General features: G+C 46.0%; 1 protein-coding gene across 1 annotated transcript in view; it reads right to left on the reverse strand.

Annotated features, from left to right (window-relative positions):
- PPIL4 (peptidylprolyl isomerase like 4) overlaps nt 1–25,997 on the reverse strand; it is a 280,677-nt gene that overhangs the window by 169,235 nt on the left and 85,445 nt on the right. Inside the window, exon 6 of the mRNA XM_086927292.1 lies at nt 1,694–1,790. Within this exon, the coding sequence (XP_086783418.1) occupies nt 1,694–1,790 (97 nt within the window). The remainder of the gene's footprint in view (nt 1–1,693; nt 1,791–25,997) is intronic.

The following is a 25,997-nucleotide window of genomic DNA, read 5'->3' on the forward strand; positions in this document are numbered from 1 at the left end:
GATACAACTGCCTTCCTGCTCTGGAGCTGCCCCGGTTATAGGGCTGGCGTGCTTTGATGTCCGGACCCTCGCACTTGGAGGTCGGGAGGTCCGGGATGAGGGAGTCCAGACACCCAGCAGGGGGGTGGAGCCAGCGCCCGGGGAGGCGATGGGCGAGCGGCACTTGGTGGGGGAGAGCCATCGGCACCTCTTTCTCCCATTGACTTGCCAAGTAGCCCGCTCACCTCCTGGGTGGAGGGTGGTGCCGGAATGTCTGAGGCCGGGCCAGGCCCGGGGTTGAGGTCGATCGGGGGCCAGGCGGCCTCGTGGTGGAGTGTCCAAGATGGCGCCCCAGGCTGGGCGCGTGGGCCGGCAGTGGATCGGGCCCACGAGGTCGACATGCTCGAGGGCAGGGGTCCCTGAGGGGACGGAGGACGTGCAATGGTGGGGTGTGGTACTTGCGGGACTGGACTCAGGCCTGGTTGGGCCGGGGGAGAGCGGCCCTTCATGTGGCCTGTCCAACACAGTGCATCTCAAAGTGCAGCCCTGTGGCTGCTTGTGGCCCTCATGACCTTTACATGAGGTCCACCTATCCGGTCTGGGCTGTTATTAACTAAACTCAGCACTAACATTCAACTATAAACTGGAAAGCATGTATTTAAAAGGTTCATTGAAGTTAAAGAAACAAAGTAACTAGGATGTGATGCACCACCTAACTTTAAGAACACCTTCATTTATAAGACATAGTGCAGCAAATGTGTAAAAATATGATAAAGTCTCTTCAAAATTAAAATAGTATAGTTCATTATCATGGAGAACCGTTTCAACTAAGTACATCAGGTTATATAAGTGCATTGAGAAGTATTTTTTAATGTGATAGTTTTCTAACATTAATTTTAGAAACGTTCATACCACCCATACCCACAACAGTGTCAAAGGTGAACTAAGTCGCAAATCAGTTATATACACTCTTTGGGTGGTGGGGTTGCTATTATATATCAACAATATTATGGCTTATTACATCAAACTGAGGTTTTTGCACGACTTACATATTAAAGTCATATTTCAAGGTCCTCCTATATATGATGATAAAGAAGAACAATGAGGGAAAGTGAAATATAACAATAGGCTAGCATCACACAACTTGGTCAAGTGTGGAAGCCGGGATTGATCCCAGGAATTCTGGTTCCACATTGTGCAATTCAATTTAGCCACTAGATGTACCGGTTTTGTTTCCACTACACCCACCTTACCAGTCCCCCCACAACCCAGCTGCTGGCATCAGTGCGGCCCTTGGTTACACCACCGACCAATCTTTTTGGCGCCTGGGAAAAAGTTTGCGAGTACCCATGCTCTGTATGTAGTGCTGATAGGCTTCTCGTTGGTAATGTTAATCATCGCTTTGATGTTAAACTTGTCTCATCTCTGCAATGGTAGAGGAAACAAGACCCAATGATGATACCATCAACTATTAGTATGCCAATGGCAAAGCATGTACCACTGACCGAAAATAGCTGTTGAGGGTCCTACAGATTGTTCCTATTAAGATCCCTCCAGAACACATGGTCTCACTCGTTTTTGATTTGTGTAGTCTCAGCAATGCACACAATAAAAGCTAATAAAAATATATTTCAAAGGTTTCAACTGTTTAAACTTCTTCCTCCCGCATTTCTTCCCAGACACACCACCCATTTGCCAATAAGTTATGTCTTACATCAAGTTGTTCTTTTGTTGGCTCTGGGGAGCGGTCGGGTATTGGCAAGCCAGGAGGGTCATCATATGGATCATCCAGAATCACTGTATGATTGATCCTAAAAGCAATGAAAATGTGAAATCTTCATGTAGATGGTCAGTGGGTTAATAAAAGATATGTTGCGGTAACATCAATTGCTTTAAGTCAGATTAGCCTTGCTTTAAATTTGTGAAATCAGTAAAAATGTTAAGAGTGGGAGTATTTGCTCAAAATTGCAGCTTTTTCAATGTATATCAGTCTATGAACAGGATACATGTAACAGGTCTCCAGTGTTGGTATGCTTCTGAGATTCAGAACACTGAGTAGCACCTCAAAAGACACTTGTATTACCTTTCAGCAGGCCTTTAACAATATCTAGGGCTTCTCTCAGAAGTTAGCTTAGTCTATCAAGTGCTGGACGCAAGAGGTCTCAATTTCTCTGGCTGAGGCTGCCAGAAGTAAAAGCAACGCCTTCCGGCAACCACTATGTTGCTTTACCCATCCAACTATCCAGTGGAAGAAACACGTGTCTCTCTGAAGGGTTGCTAACTGAAGCAAAAAACCAAGAAGCATAAAAAACTTTCAGGTAGGAAGGAAAATCCAAGAAGAGATTAGCAGAGGAAACTGACACTCACAAGCCCTGGATTGAGTAGAAAGGGACCAGATACAGCTGAAGCAGGATTCTAGGCACTACAACAGGATTCTAGGATGTGGAGTAGGGATTCCAGAAAATAAAACCAGAGTTAGGAAAACGTGAAGCAAGTAGCCAGTAGAGAGAAACCTGCTTTCCTGGACACTTTGTGACGCATGGAATGAAGTGGGATTAATCTCAGCCTCTTATAATTACTCGAAACGACATCCCAGTCCATAAATACAATAAAGAATCAAATCCCCCTAGTGTCATATGAGAGCGACATCGCTCGGCTTCTCAAAAGCCACTCTTCATAGCTCTGGACGCCTCATATATTAAGGGGAAACCTCAACCATATTTTAATCTTTCCCTCCAACCACAGACTCGCAATAAAATTATTTATATGAGGCTGTTAGCCCTCCCAATTTATTACTTTAATCCATTGTGGGCACAGAGGAATGGACAGCTAACATGTAGGCTCTGTAATTATCTAATTGAGTCCTGGTTACACCTGCTAAGTTGTTGTCCTCATCTTGCTTATGATTGTCAACGCCTATTGGTCCCAGTCTATCGGGATAAGTTACGGAGGGACTGCAGGGAAGCATCTGATTTGTGCTTCAGTAATAATTCAGCACAAGTTCTAGCAAGGGCTGGGAAGTTTGTTAATATCATTTTAACTGCATTGCATACAGCCCAACGCTAAGAAATAGTCAGAACATGAGACAAGCTTAAAGGGGCTAAATCATATCACCTTGAAGGGTTTAACAACGCATTTACAGAGATAGCCTAGCAAGAGCAGATGAATTAATTAATTTCAAGTTCTATTTTATATTGCTGCTGTAGAAATGAATTTTGATGAAAACTAGCTATTGTATTAGTAATAAGAATTGAGACATTTTGTTACTGTCTTTTTGCACTACAGACTTTACTTTTGGTGCTAAATGGCTAAATTGTGATTCATTGCCATCAACCAGAAATGTTGTTTTAGAACTGTCATTTATCTACCAAATTTTATTATGATGTTTGTATGTTATGGTTTTAATTAACTGTATAATATGTATGTATATATATATATATATATATATATATATATATATATATATATATATATATATATATATATATATATATATATATATATATTACCTACTGGCGGTCGCCAGTAGGTAGTTATAGTTAGGATTTTTTTCAATGTTAAATCTCAAAATTCTATTTGGAATAACTTTGGCACCGGTTGACGAATCTGCCTGAAAATTTCCTGAAAATGGCCTCGTCGAGCTCCGGTTCTTCCTTGAAAGTTTGGGGGGGATACGTCAAGCGGGGGCCGAGATAAAAGGGGGGTCCCAAAACGCGTTTTCCCCATGTTACTTTCCATAGGGCGGTCGATTTCACTTTTAGCTCGAACGGCTGAATGGATTTCCACCAAACTTGGCAAAATTGTAGGGACTGGTAGCCCGATGTGCCTTTGCTATGTCTCAAGATATGTGCTCCAGTGGATTTTGAGTAATTTAGGTTCAAAAAAATATATATATCTATAGGCGCTCTCCGGTGCGCGCACCCAAGTGCGCTCCTGGCGCGACACGCGACTTGTGCGCAGAAAGCTGATTGGCTCTTGGGTGACTGTAAACATTCTAAACAGTCTGGAGCGGCCGCCATCTTGTGTCTCGGTAAAATCGAGACACAAGGGGTTTGAAAAAAAAAGGGGCAAATGACCATAAGGGGGAAGAGTGGACCCTCTCTGACCCCCTAGGTTTGATGTGGGGGCTAAAATAGGGTCCTGCGGGGCATTACATTTTTTTTTTTTTTCGTTTTGCGCGGGGGAGCGCATGGTACGCGCACCGGGAAGCGAAGAACGGGGAAAATCCAGGACCATATTTATGAAGGCCTTGCGCTGCCAGTTTTGCGCCGCCTGTGCGTCAATTTTTGTGACGCACCAGCGGTGTAAAAAAATGTGCATTGTTACGCTATATTTAAAAAGTGACGCATCTATCTAGATGCGTCACTTTTTAAATATAGTGCAACGAGGCACATTTTTTTACACTGCTGGTGCGTTGCGTCACTTTTCTGTGCGCACTCCTTATGACATTCCAGATGTGTCATATTTAATGTATGACGAATCATGTTGCAAGGAGTTACAGATACGTCAGTATTTCTGACATATCTGTAAACATAAAAGTGACGCGAGGCAGGCGCAAGATTTTGACGCAACAGCATCCTAAAAGTGACGCAGAGAAATCTCATAGATTTCAGTACGTCGTTATTACCAAGCTTTTTGCGGGGGAATGCCCCCTCTGCATACATTATACCTGACGCAGATATAATGTGGCGCAGAGTTTTAAAAAGTGACCCATGTACCTAGATGCGTCACTTTTTAAAAATAGCGTCAGGTATAATGCATGCAGAAGGGGTGTTCCCCCGCAAAAAGCTTGGTAATAACGACGCAGTGAAATCTTTGAGATTTCACTGCGTCACTTTTAGGATGCTGTTGCGTCAAAATCATGCGCCTGCTTCACAGCAGACCTTTCACATGGTGCTTTTTCCATGTGAAAGGACACATTATTGGAGTTGCGTCACTTTTGTGACGCACTCCAGCAATGCGTTACTTGGAATGTCATAAGGAGTGCGCACAGAAAAGTGACGCATCGCACCAGTGGTGTAAAAAAATGCGCCTCGTTGCGCTATATTTAAAAAGTGACGCATCTAGGTAGATGGGTCACTTTTTAAAATCAAGCGCCACATTATATCTGCGTCAGGTATAATGCATGCAGAGGGGGTGTTCCCCGCAAAAAGCTTTGTAATAGCGACGCAGTGAAATCTTTGAGATTTCAGTGCGTCACTTTTAGGATGCTGTTGCGTCAAAATCTTGCGCCTGCTTCACAGCAGACCTTTCACATGGTGCTTTTTCCATGTAAAATGTAAATGTAAATGTAGTTGAGCTTATATAGCGCACAGCTACCCGCAGTGGGTGTCCCGGCGCTTGCTTAGGGAACCCGTCCTGATATTCCCCTGTGTGATAGCCCCAGCAGGTATCCACAAGGTGAAAGTCAGGCATCCCGCCGCGAGGGGCCGTTGTGGAGATTAAGCAAGCTATTGCCCAGAGTCGCAGAGTGTGAACCCGTGAGTCGAGAAGGCACCGGAGCGAGAATTATCGAGTCCGTGGAATTTTTAGCCCAAGACCTGCCAAGGTGGGGAATTGAACCCTGGTCCAGGACCGATCTCAGCTTCCGGGTCTGCCGCCTCTAACCCCTGAGCCACACTGAAAGGACACATTACTGGAGTTGCGTCACTTTTGTGACGCACTCCAGCAATGCGTTACTTTTGTGTTTACAGATACGTCAGAAATACTGACATATCTGTAACTCCTTGCGAATTGATTAGTCATATATTAAATATGACATATCTGGAATGTCATAAGGAGTGCGTCCAGAAAAGTGACGCATCGCTGTTTTCACGTAGCGATGCGTCACTTTTCAGAAATGAGGCCTCCAGTTTATTCACTGTGTCACCTCTACGACCCTTTCTTGCGTCAATACGTCCCTTTTGCATACATTACACCTGACGTAGGAATAATGTGGCACAGGGGTTTACAAAGTGATGCATTTACCAAGAAACGCCACTTTGTAAATATGAATAAATAAGGTGCATTTTTTATTGGAATGTTGTGTCACAAAAAGTGATGCTTTGGTGGCGTTAAAGTGACGCATGGCTTCATAAATGAAGCCTTCTACCTTCAACTCCAGCAATGCATCTTTTCTTATCCTTCAACACTCCTGTTCTTTTTCAACATTTTCATTGAATATCAACATTCCCCATATTCACTCTTCTTCTCATAACTTTCTTTTCTAACACTCACCTTCTTTCATTCCTCCTACTTCACTTCTTTTTTCCTCTCATACCTTTCTGTTCTTTTTTACTCATTCTCCTTTGAATTATCAATGCACTATATTTCACTTACTCTTCATTTTTTTAAGAATATAGCTCTTTGATGAGAATTGGAGGTAGTTCTGAAAAGAACTTTTGGTTTTCTTCTTTTAACTGAACAGGAACAAAAACAGGGAATGTAAACTGCTCAACAGGAGCAAAAAGAAAACAAAAAAATTAGGGGTGGGAAGGGCAGCGATGGTTCTCCAATGCTCGAACCATGAGCTGGACACTTTGCTCCCCATAGGTGAGGAGTTGATTGCAGTATCTGCATCTGAGGACACCATGGTTAAAAGCAGGTTGTATGTTTGGCACCTGCTCCTGCGATTGCTCTCTCCCAGAAGAAGTTGCTCCTCCGGTTGATGTAGAGGCCCCATCTCTGGGAACCTCTTGTGCCAGAGCCCTGACACTTTCCCGGGCAAAATTCTGGGGGTGCCTCCTCTCCACATGTCGGATCATCGTAAAGTTCCCAAAAGAGTACTTTTTTTTTGGGGTCACCCCGTGACAGGACCTGTTTGCAGATCCTGCACTCCACTTTTGGTGCATTCACCTTCTTCTGGTCAGCTGGAATCTTAAAAAATTTCCATATGAAATGTTCCTTCACCTTTGGGGTAGGAGGCTCTTCATTGATGAACTCAGGTTCATCCTCACTGCTGGATTCTCTGGCAGCCATGGTAAATCACAAAAGATCCAGGTACAAAAAACAGGTCTTTCAGTCACAAAAGTGAAAGAAGAAGTGAAGGAAATGGGTGGGGATTTCATTCATTGTAAAAAAAACTGTTAGCAACCAATGAAAAGTGTTATTTTAGGGTCACATGACCCGACGCGTTTACGCTGCGCGCTCCAGAGCACTTCCGGGTGCGTTTACGCGGCGCGAACGTAGGCGCTTCCGAGGGCACTTACGTTGCGCGCCGAAGTGACGTCATCAAACTTTTACAGAAATGCATAATCATTTTCCTTATAAAAAAAAACTGATTTTATTTGTATGGTACGAAATGTTTTGCATTATTATTAACTTTTCATTCATATTTTTTTTCACGAACGACAGTAGCGCTCTGGGTGCGCTTTCACGAGAGCTCACCGGAAAAATTACCGGAGAGCTTAGCTGAAAGCTTCCCTGAGCGCGCACCCAGAGCGCAAAAAAAAAAATTATATAAAAAAAAATGAATACTTACAAAAAAACAGCAAATTGTAAAAAAAAAATGGTTAGAAACTCGATATAGAAAGGAATTAGCATTTAAAAAACCTATGAAATTCACTGAAAAAACCATAGGTTTCACACCAGTTATAGTTAGGAATTAGCATTTAAAAAACCTATTAAATTCACTGAAAAAACCATAGGTTTCACACCAGTTATAGTTAGCTGGAAATTTTACTGATATAAAACCATTGAAATTCCCACGTTATAGTTAGTCGGACTCACTATAACTTGCGCGTGCAATGCACTGCTGATGACATCACATATTACATCACTCATGACATGGTCAGTGACATCACTCATGACATCACTGATGACACCATCCTTGTCACACAGTGACAGACCTCCTTTCACTGTAAAGTAACCTTTGAAACACATATTCAAAAATGGAAACTAACATTAACAAAAAAGTGGATATACTCATACCAGTTACAACAACCAATTCAGTAATTTCACCATCTATATACAAATTAACACATTCACCAACAGTTTTATGTATTCACTCATACATATACTCACTCATCATATGTAGTGATACCCCTATTCATTCTGTTACACACCGACAGTCATCAAAAACTTACTCATACATATACTCACACATGCAAATAAACTAATAAACATCCATTTATTTGCATATACAACTATACACACATTAGCACATTACTTCTAAGGAAACTTACACATACTTACTCTCTTAAACAATCACTTATAGAAACACATACTTATTTAAACAGGAACTCTTTGAATCTCTCACTCTCACATATACTTACTTATATACATCAATGCTCATATATACAAGATTAAAACATATGTAGTTACTCATAAAGACACTAGTGAGAGAGGCATTCACTCTCTAACACACACATATACACACTCATCCACCCATACAATCCTACACAAATGCTGTCTTCAAAACACATACAAAGAGTGAGTCAGTCATTGATGCATCTATGTGCTAAGTAACAGCCCCACCAAACCATACAGACACTCATACTGATACTAAAAAAACATCTAATAACCCATATACACACACATGTAGCTACTCACCAACCCATGCAGCCACTTATACACAAAGTAAAACACTGATACATATATTTAAATATTTAAACATTACTCGCTAATATATGTATTCACTAAGATACACTTAATAAGCCAGTTAACCAATCAATTTTTTTTTTAAAAACATCCATTTAGACACTTATTTAAACATTTATTCTTCCATCGACCTTAACATATACATATATAAAATATATTTATTTTTCAGAAAGACACACATTCACTGGACGATGTCATCAGTGATGTCATGCGTGATGTCATCAGTGATGTCATGAGTGATGTCACTGACCATGTCATGAGTGATGTAATATGTGATGTCATCAGCAGTGCATTGCACGCGCAAGTTATAGTGAGTCCGACTAACTATAACGTGGGAATTTCAATGGTTTTATATCAGTAACATTTCCAGCTAACTATAACTGGTGTGAAACCTATGGTTTTTTCAGTGAATTTAATAGGTTTTTTAAATGCTAATTCCTAACTATAACTGGTGTGAAACCTATGGTTTTTTCAGTATATATATATATATATATATATATATAAACATCCCAGTCCATCATTTTCTTGCCCACGTCACCTCAGATTAAACTCCGCCATATGCAATTATGACACAAATCTGCCTTGATCTTACACCAATATGAGTAGTCCAGCTGAACAGCTAACGCAGGTCCTATCTGAACCAGAACACAAGCAACTCAAACTGGTTTCACCCTTGTTGGGGCTCTTCAGTTGGCTGCAGCTTGGTCCCAATGTGTAAGTGAGCAAGGGGCCCAGGTCTATGTATGCACGTGGCACTTAGGTTATTGGACTGAAATAAACAAAAAACGTGATGGGTGGGATGGCTGAACTAATAGCAACCAGTAATTACTCTAGGCCGCATCCCACACCTCTGTTTCTTGCCTACATTGCCACCTCATAGTAGACCCACAATGACAATTTTTAAAGTAAAGAGTTTAATAATAAACAATTCTGTATCATATTTACATCAAGGTAATTACATGCCCTTAATATAGGTATTGGAACCTTATGCCTCTATGTTCTTGCATGAAAATTTATAGGCACTAGGTAGAGATCTGAATAAAGGTAATGATCTGTTCTGGCAAGTAAGACAGATGAAACATGTAGGCAAAGTTATAATGGAAGTATGGAACATTATTTTGAAGAGCCATCCACAGCAATCCTTTTTTATCCTTGTTCAGGGTACCATAGGAATACAGGAGGAATATTTTGAGTATTTCCGGAGACATTTTTATTAAACCAACGTGATTTCTGCCTCTATCCACACAAAGAATTTATAACAAACTCAATTGTGGTTGATTCCATCTGAGTGGTAGTTTACACTATTTGGATGTTGAGTAGACGCCAATGATGAAGCATACCACTAAAAATCACAGGTGAGGGGTCTGCTCCTAATATCTTTAGATTCTCGTGATATACTACAAGAACAAATAAGGGAGCCCCTGAAAGTAAGACCACACTCGTTTTTTTGTCTGTAAACGTCTGAGACAAAGGATGTCCATGCATTCCTGGGGTAAACACGCATTTTGTACCTATAGTTGTTGCTTACGTGAAGCAAGGCTGGCAGTAAAAGAGGTGCATTTAATTACTACCAGCCGTGTTTCTCATAAGCAGCTATGAGTACAAAGTGTGTGTTTACACACCACTTGCAGGTTTTCAAAACAGATAAATAAAAGGCTTTGTCATTTCCAATGCAAATAGCTCAAACTCTTGCAAATGCGAGACCAATTGCATGTTTAATTACTAATCGTATAATAGACACCAATATTGTTCCACAGTGGATTATTTTTCTTTGATTTGTTTTAGGTTTCTTAATATTATACTTTTAAAACTTCCCATAATTTGCCTATCCTTTTCCCCAATCCCAATTGGACATAAGGCGCGAGTCATGGCCTTCGGCCAGGATTATGTCCCAATACTGCAGGAAGTTCTCGCTAGCCTCTGCATGTGGCCAGGCCCAGCAGTAATGAGCTTAGGGTATAGCTCTCAGCCATTCCCTATATCCAGTATGCATTATTAAGTACTTTTAGCACACATGCTTTTACATCGCAACTTTTACAACGCATGCCTTTACAACGCATAGTGTTGAGGGGTGCTGGATAGTGAATAGTTTGATTTACTATTCCAACTCCAGTCCCCGTGGATAGTAGGGAAGGTTTTGGATAGTAAATTAAATCTATTTCCTATCCTAGAGAGCACCCCAGCGCAATGCGTTGTAATGGTTTGCGTTGTAAAATTTGCGATGTAAAAGCACTACGCTGTAAAAGTTGCGTTGTAAAGGATGTTTCCCGTCTCTGGACACAGAGCAAAAACCATAGACTCTGCCCCTATTGCTCAGTGATTATTATGCACAACCTGCAGCCATCGCCACTGATAATGCAACCATGACGTTGGCTCAGTATCAGAGACCTTAGTGTATGCTGTGCATGACAGCAGTCTGCAGCACGCCCAGTGAGGACTGTGCATAGTGCTTGTCCTTGGGCTCTATAACATGTCCAGTACTGATTCCTTCATTAACTGATCGAGGTGGTCTAAGATCATGCCTAGCATGTAGTTTTAGGGCCTCACCACATCTTTTTTTCCTATGACCAATCCCTGCAAGCCTTCCTAGCTCAGATTTATGTACCTGTGTAATTTTGTTAATTGTCTATCAATTGGGACTTAAGTTATTAGAGGTGTTTACTTTGTGCCGATGGTTGCAGGTGTGGGCCGTGACACTTATTTTTGGGTACTTGTGTTTCATCATAAAGCTAGAGAGAGAAAGACAGAAAATGTAAAAAGGATGGAAAGAAAAATAGGAAAGGCTTGGCAATGGAGAAAGCTGTGATTAAAAAGAACCTGCAAGAGTGAAATAAGGATATGGAACACAATGGAATAAAAACTAAGCTCCCTCAATATTCATGAGATATAAAAATGGTATTTAATATAAAGTGTGACTTAACCATAACTACAGAGATTATGTTGCTGCCTCTGAAACACACAGAGGTCGAACATATTTTAAGGCCTCGGCATATTCAGTATATATAAAACATTTGGGGAATACAGGCTCAGAATAAAGCTGTGGCATTCCGTGATCAGCGAGAGAAAATGCATGCTCATTGGTAGGGGTGCTCAATGGCCCCACCTCCCAAGCCCCAGGCAGGCATGTTTAGGTACTATTATGATTTTCACTTCACAAGCAACTCCTCCAACCCTCTGAACATATTTTAATGCAGTGGCGCTGGAACAATTGTGTGGTGCTGCCAGCAGTGTTACAATTCTGAACAGAGGGATTGTGAACAATCCAATCGTCACACTAAATGAAGTGTTACAAATGAGCCATGCCCATTCAGCAGAGGGGTGAGCGTGTAGTAGGAGGTAGTTGGTGATGCATTTTGGAACACACTTATGCAAGTAAAGTACTACAGAATGGTGTGGGAGTGCCCTGTCATTTACAGACAGCACATGTTTTATTGCAATGGCCGCTAAACTTGCACATACATGCTGTTTTACAGGTAAAACTGTACAGCGCACAATGGTAAGTAGAAATCGACTTTCAGCAAATATTTCATTTTCATTTGCGTATCACCAACATAATTCACTTTACAAAATCCTCTTTAAATCATCAGTCTCTCAGAAGACATATCTATTGATACTTGACCTCTATCCGACTGTTAACAAGGATGGTTATTGTGAGGGTGCTTCAGCAGCCCTGCAACCCTACTTCCACCGTGGGTTCCACGTTTGTACACATGCATATGAACCCTAATCCCGTCCCGTATTTCAGTCCTCCAAGCACAGCCGTACAGTTAGTTCCTCTGTACACCGCACTTTAGCGGCTTCGGACAACTGAACGGTCTTTTGCAGGACCGTGAAATACAGTGCTGCGTGGTGCCTGGACTTTGGGATACTGCCGTAAAACATTGATCGGTGCTGCTGCAAAGACCCCAAACAGGGTTTCCTCCAGAACAAATCGGTGAAAGAAAAGACCAGAACAAAACAGAGCTGCTCCAGCAACAGGAAGGAGGGGGCCGCTCAAGGTTAGGGCGACCAGAAACAAAGAGCACGTCAGCGAAGCTTTTATCAGCGCTGCGCGCCTCTCTGCAGCCTCCCCCTACATTCCACGAGGCGCGCGAAGCGATCCGGTCCTTTCTGCCATGCTGTGGAGAAAAGACCTGGCCGCGCACGTTCTCCTCTGGGGAAACGCTGCGCGCGGCCAGGTCTTGTCGAAACACCGGTTTTTGAGCTGAGACGCCGACTATAGTTCTCGCTGCGAGAACGCGTTTAGCGCGCGTTCGTCGTAGCGAGACCTAAAAACACAGCCTGACAGACATTCCTGTGTGTTAGGTTCTTTAAACACCTCATGCAGTACTTGCAACTCACCCCTACAACAGGCCTTCCACCCCTAAGGCAGGGCACTTGGTATTACATGTGAGGGCATACCTGCATGAGATGATATGCCCCAGTGCAAGTGAACAGAGAAGCCATTTTAGAGTATGTGCTGGACTGGTGAAAACGAGTTCACCAGTTACATTATGGCTTCACTGAAAATAGGGATATTTGGTATCAAAAGTCTTATATTCACAAACCCACCCTGATTCCAGTGGTCTTTGTTAATAAATGTACACCTAGGGAACTTCAGAGGCACCCCCGGAAAACCTACCAGCCTCTAGTATGTTGGCTGATGGTCTCTGCCAGTCTTCCACCCAAGACAAAATCATGACCTCCTAGGGTGTGGGCCTTTGCTCTCAGAAGGTTAGAAAAAAGCATGCACAGAAAGATGGTGCTCACACCCCCTTCCCTCAGGATAACCTGCGCACAAGGGCATGTCCTTAGATGAAAATGAGGGCCTAAAAAGCCAATTCATGTGTCTAGAGAAATGAAAAAAGATAGAGTTGGGTAAATGGTGGGATGGGGCCACCCTCAAGAAATATATTGAGAATAGACGCATTCCGAGAGGATTGAGGATCCTATCTTTCCAAATTTTGAGGATCTGGATCCAGTTCTTCTCAAATAATGGGAAGAAGGACTATATGAGGCCTAATATAAGATGATGGGGACATTAATCACAAACAGAGAGAGAAAAGTTTCTAAGATCAAGGAGGAAATTAGGATTCTAGAAAAAGAGATTAATGAGAGTAGTCTTAAAGCTGTGATACAAAAGAATATGGAAATCCTGAAAAAGGAGTTAAACAGCTATCAATTATATCTTAAAGAGAAATACAAAGATGAAGGAGATTACAGAAGGGGACTTATTTACACGTTTGCGAGAAAATATGATGATCTAATTCCGAAACCTCAGGTAACTGAAAAAAAGAGTGAGAAACCAGTCAGTATCTCATCCAGCAGCACTTCACTCTCCTCATTGGAAAGTGACCCAGGCGAAGGTACTAGCAATGCACCCTCCCTAGACCCTCCCTCTGTTTTTTTACAGGAGGTACGGAGGTATCGACTAGGGAATTGCATGAAAATACCAAATGAAGACGCAGGTGGAGGGGTGGCAAAAAACACCAGGTCAGGCACAAAGGCCAGGGAGCAGAATGTGGGCAACAAGAAGTAAAAGATGCGCAGACCAGGTGATGTAGTTCAGGATCACAGCTTTATTAGATGTTAGTCAGATCCTTTAAAGTGCCCAACCAGGAGCAGCCTCCTCGCTGCTCAGCCCATCCACACCAACTCATTGTCCTTTCCAATCCAAACACACTCAACATTCTATCTGACATCATCATAGGCTGAACAGCAAGCCAAAGAACTTCTGTAGGGAGAGTGCATTGAATACAAAGTACATTACTACACACAGCACTATCAGGCCGGCGAGCTTCAAATAAGCTCCCCTGTGAAATGCAAATCTAGCTCCCCTCATAGGAGATGAGGGGAGCTAGATGAGGATCACAGCTTTATTAGATGTTAGTCAGATCCTTTAAAGTGCCCAACCAGGAGCAGCCTCCTCGCTGCTCAGCCCATCCACACCAACTCTTGTCCTTTCCAATCCAAACACACTCAACATTCTATCTGACCTCATCATAGACCGACCCCCCTTTGTCCAGAGCCCTTTGGCACCTGGACAGGAGGGAAATTTGCTAGTCAGGTAGGCATGCTCCTCCAGGCTAGTACCATTCATTAGGTGGCCTAACCTGATGTGGGTACGATTTTTCGGAAGTGGCCATTTTTGTGTGGGCAAACTTAGAAACTCTGGGACAGGGTTATGCCCAGTTAAAACAGGAAGTAGTTATATAGTGGGCATACTGACCCCAAGGGTAAGTAGCTCATTGGCTACTACCGTACACTCCTGTAAAGCCCCAAATTCCGTATTTAGAGGAGCACCTGGCACCAGAAATTCAGATCCAGCCAACCTGTAGAAAGAAGACAGACGGGAAGAGTGGCATAGCATGAACAGAAGACCCAGCAACTGACTTGGCATCAGCCCTGACAGCCTGCCTGCAGACATCACCAATAGTGCCAAAAGTTGACTTGTCCTGCAGCTCCTGAGTCCCCTAAGCCGGAGAGACCTGGCAGCACTTCGCACAGGAACCAAGATCTTTTGAGGGACAGCAGAACTGTCCACTGTTTCCTGCAGGCAGCAAAAGATGAACTGCAAAAACTCTGGAAACGCTAAAACCCGACGCCACTAAGCACCACAGCACCCGAACCCCCAGTCCATGTTGAAGAGGTCCAACAGTGTCAACATGTCCGCAATCCCTCCATGTACCGAGTCCACTGTGGAGTGCCTCTTAGTGAACACCCAGATGTTGCCTGCAGCCTCTGAGTGTAGGCCACCTCAACCGCAAGTGTTGGCGGGTGGAGTAACCTGACACCTCCAAGACCCTCTGCATCTGGACGCCCCGTCCCGGGGAGAAAAGGACCAAAGTTGTCCCCAAGTCCACCAACATCGTAAGAACCAAAGCCACTTGTGCGTTTCACTGGACTGACCTCTAGGTCCAACCCCCCAGTGCCCCCTGACCCGCCCCCCATCCCCCCCCACACACTTTGTGACCGGACCGATCTCCATTGATTTGCACTGGGCACCCAACGCTGTTCATACCACTGCCCCAGTGCCGCTGGAGGTGGCCTGTTAATGCTGCCTTGGACCTTGCCCTGTACTCACCTTTGGCCCAAGACACTGGTCCCGTAAGTCACGGACAAGAACTGGTAAACCGCATATGATTTTTCTTCCATAAATTAATGTTGCAGATCTAAAAAATTACACTGTGTCAACTTTTTAAACTGAAAAGAATTCCTACTTAACAACATACTTACCTGAACAGTTTGCTTTTGGTGTCTAATCATATTTAAAGATATGTGATATTTTTAGAAACTGGTGTGCATGTCCTTATTGAGTCCGATGTCTCATCTTATTGACTGCTGTGTGTATTTGTAGATGTATTTCCCTCCTCTGTGATAAGCCCAAGGCTGCTTGGCCACACTACCCTCCAGATGAGCAACATGGGCTTGCCATTGCAAGATCATGTCCACTTATAAGGGAACCCCAGGACTCTTTATATGATATATCAAAATTAGATCTATTGTGTAAAGAGCTAGCTTCCTACAATTGTCCTCTCCAGGAGGTTACGCCGTCCAAAGGTGTATGCGGTGGCTGAGAGCCATAGGGCTCCTAGGCTAGAGCTGAGAGCAGGCGAGAACGAATGCTGCCCTGCTTCTGGACGTGATAGACAGCAGTCATGTTGTCTGTCTTGATGAGGACTATTTTTCCCCAAATGAGTTGAAGGAAGGCCTTGATAGCAAAGAGTATTGCTAGTAGTTTGAGATAGTTGATGTGCAGCCCCTGGTGATGGTGGGCCCAAAACCCCTAAATTGTTGTATGTTCAAAATGCACACTCCAGCTGGCGAGAGAGGCATCAGCGATAATGGGGACTTGTGTAATAGGGTCTGAGAAAGGCCTGCCCTTCAACAGTTTGCTACTGTTCCACCACTGCAGAAAGCGATGGCTGGCCTTCACCAACACTAAATATTCCCAGTGACGCTCTGCTTGTGACCATTGTGACAAGTGACTTTCCCACAAAGGGTGCAGGTCAAGCAGCTCATGGGATACTGTCACAATTCAGGAGGACATCAACCCTAGAAGGAGCATGAAAATTCTGACTAGGAGTTGATAATTGGGCTAAAAATATAGGAAAGAGTTACTGAAATGCTAACACCCTTTGTGGACTTGGGTAGGCTTTGCCTGTGATGGTGAGCAGTACAGACCCAAGAAAAGGCTGAACCTAGAAGGGTTGTAGGGTGGGATTCTGTGGTATTTATGGTGAGAAGGCCTGGAAAAAAGACCCAAACACCAGCACCAGGGACGCCTTCAAAAACGCCACCCGCATACATCACCAACTAATCCGGACTGCCAAGAAAGCCGCATTCAAAGACCGACTAGATAACGCCCACAACAGCAAGGAACTATTCAACATCGTCAAAGAATTTACCAACCCCTCAGCCAACTCCAACGACATCACTCCCTCTCAAGCCCTTTGCGACTCCCTAGCCTCATTCTTCCACAACAAAATCGCAGACATCCACTACAGCTTCGACAACCAACCCGGAGACCAACCCACCCAACCTTCTACAGGACCTTCACCCCCCTTGAACATACTTAATGACTGGAACCCAATCTCCACTGAGGACACCATCCGCCTGATGGAACTCCATCCACTCAGGATCCCCCACAGACCCATGCCCTCACCACATCTTCAACAAAGCAGACTCCATCATAGCACCACACCTCCGAGACGTCATCAACTGCTCCCTCAACTCCGCCACCTTCCCGGAAAGCTGGAAACACGCAGAACTCAGCGCCCTTCTGAAAAAACCCACAGCTGACCCCACCGAACTCAAAAACTACCGCCCCATCTCGCTCCTTCCATTCCCGGCCAAAGTCATTGAGAAAGCTGTCAACAACCAGCTCGCCGCCTTCCTCGAAACCAACAAATCCCTCGACTCCTCACAGTCCGGCTTCCGAGCCAAACACAGCACTGAGACCGCCCTCATCGCAGCAACAGACGACATTCAAACTCTTGTGGACAACGGAGACACAGTCGCCCTCATCCTCCTCGACCTCTCCGCAGCCTTCGACACAGTCTGTCATAGCACTCTATTACAGCGCCTCAGAAACATCGGAATCCAAGGAAAAGCACTGGAATGGATCACCTCGTTCCTCACCGGAAGAACCCAGAGAGTCCGCCTCCCACCATTCAAGTCAGAGGCCACTGAAGTCATCTGCGGCGTGCCACAAGGATCTTCACTCAGCCCCACCCTCTTCAACGTATACATGAGCCCCCTCGCCGCCATCGCATGCCAACACAACCTCAACATCATCTCCTACGCTGATGACACTCAACTGATCCTATCACTCACCAAAGACCCTAACACTGCCAAAACCAACCTACATGAAGGAATGAAAGAAGTAGCCGTGTGGATGAAGCACAGCCGTCTGAAACTGAACTCAGACAAAACAGAAGTCCTTATCTTAGGTACCTCCCCCTCCGCCTGGGATGACTCTTGGTGGCCAGAGGCCCTTGGAAAAGCACCCATCCCGACGGACCACGCACGGAACCTGGGCGTCATCCTGGACTCCTCACTCTCTATGAACAGACAAGTCAACGCCGTTTCATCATCTTGCTTCAACATTCTTCGCATGCTCAAAAAAACATTTCGTTGGATCCCCACCGAAACTAGAAAAACGGTCACCCACGCACTGGTCACGAGCCGCCTGGACTACGAAAACACCCTATACGCCGGTACCACCGCAAAACTCCAGAAAAAACTTCAACGCATCCAGAACGCTGCAGCCAGACTCATACTAGACATCCCGCGTAAAGACCACATCTCTAGTCACCTGAAAAACCTCCACGGGCTCCCAGTTAATAAGAGGATTACTTTCCGCCTCCTAACCCACGCACACAAAGCACTTTACGAACTTGGACCCGAATGCCTCAACACAAGACTTTCCTTCTACACCCCCTCCCGCCAGCTACGATCCTCCAACCAAGCCCTTGCCACTGTACCTCGCATCAACAAAACCACCATGGGAGGAAGATCCTTCTCCTACCTGGCAGCTAAAACCTGGAACTCACTTCCCACTCACTTTCGCCTCACTCAGAACCACCTAGCATTCAGAAAGCAACTTAAAACCTGGATTTCGACAAGTAATCCCCACCCTTCTTCAAGCGCATTGAGACCCTCTGGGTATGTAGCGCGCTATATAAATCATTTGACTTGACTTGACTTGAATATCAGGCTATGAAGCTGTGAATTAGCAGCTTGGGCTAGGCTAGAGCTAGGTATTATTGCATGCCTGCATACTTGATCAGGGAATCGCTGAGGTAGAGGAAAACATTGATGGCCCACTCCATAGATGGGCAGCTGCCACTGCTAGACACATTGTAAAAACCCTTAGAGAGGTAGTAACTCCCAAAGGAAGAACCTTGAATAGGTAATGATGGGACACTTACCAAACAGCGGAGGTAGTGACATTGGGTGAGATGGATGGGAATGTGAAAATAAGAGTCCTTCAAGTCTAGTGCAGTCATGTAACCACCTTATTGGAGCAGAGGCGTAACATTCTGCAGGGCTGTCAAGTGAAATATTCTGACTGGATGTTCTGATTGAGGGGCATGAGGTACAGAACTGGCCTGAGGGAGCAGTCTTTCTTGGGGATGGTGAAGTATAAAGACTAGACTCCCTTCACCTGATGGGGAGGAGTACTCTTTCTATGGCTCTTTTTGGAAGAAATCCTGGGCCTCTTCCTCTTGAAGGCTAAGATGTTCTCTGCTACGGATATGTGTGCCGGGTGAGATGTTGAGAGGGGTTGTGAGAAGTTTTAGGTGAGCCACTCCAAGAACCCATTATTCTGATGTCATATACGCCCGCGAGGAAGACAATCCAGCAATCTCCCTTCCACCCCACCCCCTCCTCCCCCCGGACAGGTGATGTGTGAATCATGAGGAGGAGGGGTGTTGAGAAGTGGGCAGGTAGGGTGCGACAGTGCTTTGAGATGGATGTAACCATGCAGGAGCCACCCCTTCCTTTGCCCTTGTTGTTAAGGTCTCTGTAGTTTTCCCGGCATACCCTCTGCCCACCTGCTTGTGGAAAGGCTGATGCTGTTCGTGAAATGAATGGGTGGGCTGAAGGAGATGGGCTTGGCTACTTTTTGAGGCTGTTGCTTTCGAAAAGAGCTTCTGGCAGCCAGGGTCTGAAGGGCACCCATCAATTTGGAGACAACAGTGTCCTTCTTGATCTTCTTCAGCATCTCATCAATAAAGGGGCCCAAATAGATGTTCCCCGTCAAAGGGCAGGTTAAGGAGATGCTTTCGGATCTCCACATTAAATCCAGAGATGCAGAGCGAAAACCCAGTGATAAGGACACTGGTGTTACCATCACCCCCCCACCCCCACCCATTCCCATTGCATCAAGGATGCAACGGATGGTAGCGCATGAGATAGTCTTGCAATCAGAGACTATCTCCTTTCCCTCTTCCCCGAATTCTTCAGGAAGATGTTTAATCAACTCCTGCAATTCTTTACACTGGGCCCTTCCATAGTAGAAGAGAGGTCCCACGAAGGTGGCTATTTATCAGAGAACAACTGCCCCTACAGTCCTGGTCTTGCTTGCTGTGTGCAGCTTCTGCTGTCTTTGTAAGGCGGTGGCTTGCGTAGAGGCTCAGTTGCGGTGGTGCGCACAGCTAGATGGGACATGACCACATATATAAATAGGGCCACTGCAGGAGAGTTTATACTTTTCTCCACCCTTGGCGTTACTATCCTAGCTAGAACAGGTTCCCTGAACGTCTTCGGGCGAAGTTGAGCACACTCTTTAACATATAGACAAAAACTGCACTGTCTGTACTAGTTTAGACAATGTCTTAATAAAGAAATAGTCTTCCACATGGAGCATGATCATATCTGCCTTGTGAAAGGTGGCCCCCAATGGACAACCTCATGGTAGACCATAGTTTCACCTGGGGAGATGATCTGATGTGGTAATGGTCAAGGTCGTCTGAGGGGAGGGGGATGAGGGAAGAATGAGAATATAGGCACAACTACCTAGCCACAGTGGAAACAAAGGAGTATGTGGTAAACGGTAGTAGTTGCACGTGGAATAAATGCAGTTGCATTGGGTAGACATGGCAACAGTATGTAAGAGCCCCCCCCCCCTTTCTGGGCCATATTAGGCCCCAGGGACCATCACCAGGGACCATCCCCTCCCCTTGGCCAGCCCATAGAAAAAGAAGGAGCTGGGTCGCGAGGACCCCCTTCCTGGAGTCATTAATGGACCTTGGGACAGCCACCCCCAGGGCAGGTTCCCTATATCCCGGGGTGCCCATCCCCAGGACATAGCGGTTTTCTCTACCGCCCGCTGGGAGCAAAGTTTTCATCTGTTACCCTGCCCGCTTTCCAGCTGGCAGAGAAGCAGATGAGAGGATTGCTCCTGCCCAAAGGTATCTGCATGTTTAGCAGCTAACTGCATGCAGGAGCAATGCTAGAGTCCGCGGGGCACTGAGGCTTTCCCCACGGGCCCCAATACTGCACACTAAGTCCAAGAAACTCTGCCGCTCCCTTGAAAAGGCCTGGAAAAAAGACCCAACCACCAGCACCAAAGACGCCTTCAAAAACGCCACCCGCATTCACCACCAACTAATCCGAAAAGCCAAGAAAACAGCATTCAAGGACCGACTTGACAACAACGCTCACAACAGCAAGGAACTTTTCAACATCGTCAAGGAATTTTCCAACCCCTCGGCCAACTCCAACGACATCACCCCCTCTCAAAGCCTCTGCGACTCCCTAGCCTCATTTTTCCACAACAAGATTGCAGACATCCACAACAGCTTTGACAACCAACCCGGAAACCAACCCACCCTACCATTTGCTGATCATCTTCCCCCCGTGAACACCCTTAACGACTGGAACCCAATCTCCACTGAGGACACCATCCGCCTGATGAATTCCATCCACTCAGGATCCCCCACAGACCCATGTCCTCACCACATCTTCAACAAAGCAGACTCCGTCATAGCACCGCACCTCCGAGACGTCATCAACTGCTCATTCAACTCCGCCACCTTCCCGGAAGACTGGAAACACGCTGAACTCACCGCCCTTCTGAAAAAACCCACAGCGGACCCCACCGAACTCAAAAATTACCGCCCCATCTCGCTTCTTCCATTCCCGGCCAAAGTCATCGAGAAAGCTGTCAACAACCAGCTCGCCGCCTTCCTCGAAGCCAACAAATCCCTCGACCCCTCACAATCTGGCTTCCGAGCAAAACACAGCACTGAGACCGCCCTCATCGCAGCAACAGACGACATTCGAACTCTACTGGACAATGGAGACACAGTCGCCCTCATCCTCCTTGACCTCTCTGCAGCATTCGACACAGTCTGCCACAAAACCCTTTTACAACGCCTCAATAACATCGGAATCCAAGGAAAAGCACTTGAATGGATCACCTCGTTCCTCACCGGAAGAACCCAGAGAGTCCGCCTTCCACCATTCAAGTCTGAGGCCTCTGAAGTCATCTGCGGCGTACCACAAGGATCCTCACTCAGCCCCACCCTCTTCAACGTATACATGAGCCCCCTCGCGGCCATCGCACGCCAACACAACCTCAACATCATCTCTTACGCGGATGACACTCAACTGATCCTTTCTCTCACCAATGACCCCAGCACCGCCAAAACTAACCTACACGAAGGAATGAAAGAAGTTGCCGAATGGAGGAAACAAAGCCGTCTGAAACTGAACTCAGACAAAACAGAAGTCCTCATCTTAGGTACTTCCCCCTCTGCATGGGACGACTCCTGGTGGCTGGAAGCCCTCGGAAAAGCACCCATCCCGACAGACCACGCACGGAACCTAGGCGTCATCCTGGATTCTTCACTCTCAATGAACAGACAAGTCAGCGCCGTATCCTCTTCCTGCTTCAACATTCTTCGCATGCTCAGAAAAACATTTCGCTGGATCCCCTCAGACACAAGGAAAACAGTCACCCACGCTCTGGTCACAAGCCGACTGGACTACGGAAACACCCTCTACGCAGGTACTACCGCAAAACTCCAGAAGAAACTCCAACGAATCCAAAACGCCTCAGCCAGACTCATATTAGACATCCCACGCAACAAACACATCTCTGGTCACCTTAAAGACCTCCACTGGCTACCCGTCAATAAGAGGATCACTTTCCGACTGCTTACCCACGCACACAAATCACTCTACGACATCGGTCCAGAATGCCTCAACTCACGACTGTCCTTCTACACCCCCTCCCGCCAACTACGTTCTTCCAGCCAAGCCTTCGCCACTGTACCTCGCATCAACAAGACCACCATGGGAGGCAGATCCTTTTCATACCTGGCTGCTAAAACATGGAACTCACTCCCCGCTTACCTTCGCCTCACCCAGAACCACCTAGCATTCAGAAAGCAACTCAAAACGTGGATATTTGACAAGTAATCCTCCTCCCCTCCTAAGCGCCTTGAAACCCTCTGGGTATGTAGTGCGCTATACAAATTATATGACTTGACTTAACTTGACTCAGGAACAGGAGGCCAGGCCCGAAGGATGTGGTATCCGGGGAAAATAAGCCGGGGAGGGTGGGCTGCGCACCCACCCCTCCCTCCACAAAAAAGGGCAAACAGAGGCAGAAAATGAGTAGAAAAAGCAAAACAGAGCAGAAAAAGGCAAAACAGAGGGTAGAAAAACAAGCAGGAAGGAAAAACAGAGGGCAGAAAAACTAGCAGGAAAGGCAAAACAGAGGACCTAAAAGGCAAAACAGAGAGCAGAATAACGAGCAGTAAAGTCAAATCTCCGGGATGCTACCGAGAGTGTCAAACGTGGCAAGAACTACAACCACTGATCATTTCAGAAGCAACAAGTTAGAACACACAGTTAAATAGCCAGGTCTTTAAAACGCCCTTGAAAGTACCCACATCCTTAGTGGCACATATATAAAAGGGGAGTGCATTCCAGCGTGCAGCAGCCAACGCAGAGAAGAGCCTTCCCGTCTCTTCCACCTGGTCTTAGGCACTACAGCCAGCAAAAGGAAAACAGTGGGCAGAACAAGCATTTACAATGCAATGGTCTCGGCATCATTAAAGGAAGAGCTATTGGCATTGCTCATGACATTTCTTTTTTTTCTCTTTAAATCATAAACAAATGACATTGTCATTTACATTGCCAATACACAGCACTCTGCGCTCAACAGCACACAGCACTCTGCGCTCAACAGCACACAGCACTCTGCACTCAACAGCACACAGCACTCTGCACTCAACAGCACACAGCACTCTGCACTCAACAGCACACAGCACTCTGCACTCACTGCTCTGCACCTGCACTCACTACTCTGCACCTGCACTCACTACTCTGCATTCTGCACTCACAACTCTGCATTCTGCACTCACAACTCTGCATTCTGCACTCACAACTCTGCATTCTGCACTCACAACTCTGCATTCTGCACTCACAACTCTGCATTCTGCACTCACAACTCTGCATTCTGCACTCACAACTCTGCATTCTGCACTCACTACTCTGCACTCACTACTCTGCACTCACTACTCTGCACTCACTACTCTGCACTCACTACTCTGCACTCACTACTCTGCACTCACTACTCTGCACTCACTACTCTGCACTCACTACTCTGCACTCACTACTCTGCACTCACTACTCTGCACTCACTACTCTGCACTCACTACTCTGCACTCACTACTCTGCACTCACTACTCTGCACTCACTACTCTGCACTCACTACTCTGCACTCACTACTCTGCGCTCACTACTCTGCGCTCACTACTCTGCGCTCACTACTCTGCGCTCTGCACTCACTACTCTGCACTCACTACTCTCTGCACTCACTACTCTCTGCACTCACTACTCTCTGCACTCACTACTCTCTGCACTCACTACTCTCTGCACTCACTACTCTCTGCACTCACTACTCTCTGCACTCACTACTCTCTGCACTCACTACTCTCTGCACTCACTACTCACTGCACTCACTACTCTCTGCACTCACTACTCTCTGCACTCACTACTCTCTGCACTCACTACTCTCTGCACTCACTACTCTGCACTCACTACTCTCTGCACTCACTACTCTCTGCACTCACTACTCTCTGCACTCACTACTCTCTGCACTCACTACTCTCTGCACTCACTACTCTCTGCACTCACTACTCTGCACTCACTACTCTGCACTCACTACTCTGCACTCACTACTCTGCACTCACTACTCTGCACTCACTACTCTACACACTCACTACTCTGCACTCACTACTCTACACACTCACAACTCTGCACTCACTAGTGTGCACACTCAGTAGTCTGCACACTCACTACTCTGCACTCACTACTCTGCACTCACTACTCTGCACTCACTACTCTCTGCACTCACTACTCTCTGCACTCACTACTCTCTGCACTCACTACTCTCTGCACTCACTACTCTCTGCACTCACTACTCTCTGCACTCACTACTCTCTGCACTCACTACTCTCTGCACTCACTACTCTCTGCACTCACTACTCTCTGCACTCACTACTCTCTGCACTCACTACTCTCTGCACTCACTACCCTGCACACTCACTACCCTGCACACTCACTACCCTGCACACTCACTACCCTGCACACTCACTACCCTGCACACTCACTACCCTGCACACTCACTACTCTGCACTCACTACTCTGCACTCACTACTCCAGAAATATTTTTCTAAAGCAACCGGACAACCACGCAGACTATACCGCACAGAAGATAAACTATGAAATATGGTTCAAAACTGTATTAAATGTCTAGGAATAAATACGATTGCTCAGTGTTAGACGGACCGGGAGGGTCGGCCGAGACTACGGGGAGAGGTCTCCGGGGAGAGCCGTCTCCAACGACTGTACAGACAAGTAACTTCCCCCCCACAGACGGACACCACACAAGGTTGAAGTTTAACAAGGCTTTATATGCAATTCTTAGGTTACGATGATATGATACAAGGAGGTCTGGACTCAGGGGTCCCCTCGGTTCTGGTCTCTGGTTTAGGAAAAGGGGTAGCGGGACAGTCTTGTTACCAATGAGTGGAAAATAGCTCTCAATCCTCGAGCTCGGCGTTCTAGATGATCGGGCCGCGGCGGAGCCAGCCGGTCCCGAGATGGACGAAGGAAAAACGACGGTCCGCGGCGGAGCCTGCAGGTCCCGGTGAAGATGACGGTTACAACGGTCCGCGGCCACGCCAGCAGGTCCCGACGACGATGAAGGAGATGAAGGTTGCGAAGGCTGTGGCAGCGCCAACAGGCAGGACGATGGTGCACAAGACAGAGCTACGGCAGCGCCAGTAGTCGGCCTAGGATGAGTTCCTCTTTACGTCTCTCGACTCCAAGATACAACTGCCTTCCTGCTCTGGAGCTGCCCCAGTTATAGGGCTGGTGTGCTTTGATGTCCGGACCCTCGCACTTGGGGGTCGGGAGGTCCGGGATGAGGGAGTCCA

This window comes from Lissotriton vulgaris, chromosome 6 (assembly GCF_964263255.1).
Source record: "Lissotriton vulgaris chromosome 6, aLisVul1.2, whole genome shotgun sequence".
NCBI lineage: Eukaryota > Metazoa > Chordata > Amphibia > Caudata > Salamandridae > Lissotriton > Lissotriton vulgaris.